This window comes from Photinus pyralis, unplaced genomic scaffold (assembly GCF_008802855.1).
Source record: "Photinus pyralis isolate 1611_PpyrPB1 unplaced genomic scaffold, Ppyr1.3 Ppyr1.4_LG3b, whole genome shotgun sequence".
In the NCBI taxonomy this organism is placed as follows: domain Eukaryota; kingdom Metazoa; phylum Arthropoda; class Insecta; order Coleoptera; family Lampyridae; genus Photinus; species Photinus pyralis.
This window is the reverse complement of record NW_022170510.1, coordinates 23,113,412-23,115,941: the sequence shown is the minus strand read 5'-3', so window position 1 is coordinate 23,115,941 and position 2,530 is coordinate 23,113,412. Positions and strand designations below refer to the sequence as shown.

Below are 2,530 nucleotides of genomic sequence, written 5' to 3'. Positions count from 1 at the left end.
GAATTGAACCAATTTGTAAATCGATAAATATGTATTTTAATTGGTAGGTATAGCTGCCTATAAATTGGGGCAACTTGCTTCTTTTGTTAACTTATTCATGTTCTTTATATGTACAATTACTCGCGCTAATTTGATTGCCTATAGGTACTTGACCGACTGCTAAAAACAATCAAGCTGTACAATGACTTCGAAAACTCAATCCTTAAGGAACTTGATTCAAAGGCTTCCAGCTCATGCTCTTTCCTGGAGCTTTTCATACGAATAAAGCCTTTTTGTATTTCACAAAAGGGTTTTATTGGCAAAAAAATTGACTTTACTTTTTTATTAAACTGCAAATATTATCAAATAATTGCAGGGCGTTTCAAAATACCACCACCAAATTTTTTAACATATGTTATTATGTGCCATAAATAATTAAAACAAACATTTTGTTCAATCGTATTATTATAAAGCTACCAAAACCTTTATAATACATAAGTAGTATATTATAAACAAGTTAACAAGTATCAGGTGAAGTAGTAATTTTTGTGTAAGTATTTCCAAGATTCTGTTGTGGACGTAGGTGACTCTGCTTGTGAAGATGCAGATGGACTAATTAAAATTTCGGCAGCTGGAGAATTTACATTGGGTTTTGTATCTGCATTTCTTGTGGCAGTATTATTATTGCTATCATCAGTCATGTGAAGTCCCTTAGTGTGTATAACGCAAGATCTGATGGCATTTTCAATGGATGTTACAAAAGCGGATTGTGTTTTCATTTCTTGTTTATTGACAGACATCAAAAGTGAGGGATCGGGCACAGGCACTTCAGTTCTTTTGTATTCTTGGTATTCGGATAGTTTGCATATATAGTCAGTTGAATGTTGTGCGCAATAGTTGTTATATTCCCTAGTTGCTACTCTAAGACGTGTTAAATAATCGGGCATTGCACGCATGGCAACCCATGTAGTAACTGTTGAAGGAACATTTACACCTGGATCATCAAAATACGTCAAGCTAAATTCAACACCTGGCTTATCTAGTTCCGTGAACGGTTTAATTACCATGTAAGACCAATAAGTGTCCACTCTATATTTATCTGGTTTGATCGGACATGCAGGATGCTCAGTGCCGCGACTTACAAGCACAATTGTTTTACTATCTTTATCGATCATAAATCGCCGATTAAAAACATAATCTCGGTTGACGAATAATTTCTGTAACAAGAAAGCTGTAACAGCTTCATATCACCTTCAATACTCACAGGCCAAAGTAACTCCCAATAGATAACATCGCTATTCGAAAGTGGTGTTGGATCTTTTTCAACTACTTCTAAAACAACTGCGGTATTATCCCAACGTTTACGATACTCTGTATCAATTTGAACGTTTAAAAAATCTTCTCCTGAAACATCATCGAACGAGCCATACACTTTATACTCGTAATTGCCACTATCATCGCATTCCTTACGCCACACCACCATATCTTCTTTTTCAAAGAAACGTACCCATTTATCGTATTTTATTTTGCTCGCAGACTGATTTGGACATTTACAGGCAATAGTTTGACCATTATTGAGGCAATGTTCGCACGTCATTGTTTTTTCTGCCAATATATGTATGTAATCCAATTCGTTTAAATATTTACCCATATCCTTATTTGTAATACGATTCGATTCCCAACTGTAACACGTGAGACCAACTGCACTCGCGAGTAACTCCTTGCCACATTTTGTTACATGTTTTCGCATCTTATTTAAAAATTCCTTTAATGCGTGCTCTTCCCAAAGTTTTGTGTATAACGAGAACATTTGTTGTCCTCTTCTGAGACGCTGTGCCAGAACACATTCGCACTGATGAGCCCAAACCTTTAACACTCCTTCAGATTGATCCTTCAAGGTGCGTGGTACAGCTTGAAGACTTTTTTGTAAAGAACGTAGTGTGATAACGTTGATTCTCATTGTTTTTTGAACACTAGAAAAGTTTTTTATACAACATATTGAAAAATTACATCTGAAAATACAGTGTCTATTATTATATGTAATTAATGTGTTTTTTAGGTTAGAATTTGAATTTAAAACAGTGTTTCTCACTTTTCTTGTTAACATTGTGGAGCGATTAACTTGTTATAAAGATTTGGGTAAAGTTTTTTCTATTAAAATGATATAAAAGGTTGGGGTTTACTGTTTAACGATAATTTTGAGGCGACATTTTACATAAAAAGAGTAAATAGTACCCCAACGTTAAATCATTGTGACCAACATAACATATTCACAATGACCAACTGATATAACTAAAAAGTTTGGGTATGTCGTAGATATACAATGCGATCAAAAATGAGTTGCTGTCGAGTCGCCTTTGGAATTTTTGTTTACATGGGAAATCGAAAACCACTTTTTCCTACGACTTTCATTGAAAATGACATATGTCGTACAATTATGTTTACTTGAAAATTGACAATTTCGCTCACTTATGGTAAAATGTAACGGAAAACAAAACGCACCCGTGTGATTTGCTTTCTCATATAGTCTATATTTATAAAAGTGAAGCAT

The 2,530-nt window shown here is 34.4% G+C and overlaps 1 protein-coding gene across 1 annotated transcript; it reads right to left on the bottom strand.

Moving 5' to 3' along the window:
- Window positions 1-426: 426 nt before the first annotated feature.
- LOC116166762 (stAR-related lipid transfer protein 7, mitochondrial-like) lies at window positions 427-2,215 on the bottom strand. The gene is made up of 2 exons (XM_031481862.1): window positions 1,244-2,215; window positions 427-1,196 (listed from the first exon to the last, which is right to left on the bottom strand). Exons 1-2 carry the CDS (start codon window positions 2,084-2,086, stop codon window positions 507-509), a joined length of 1,533 nt encoding a protein of 510 aa, XP_031337722.1. The 5' UTR covers window positions 2,087-2,215; the 3' UTR covers window positions 427-506.
- Window positions 2,216-2,530: the final 315 nt, after the last annotated feature.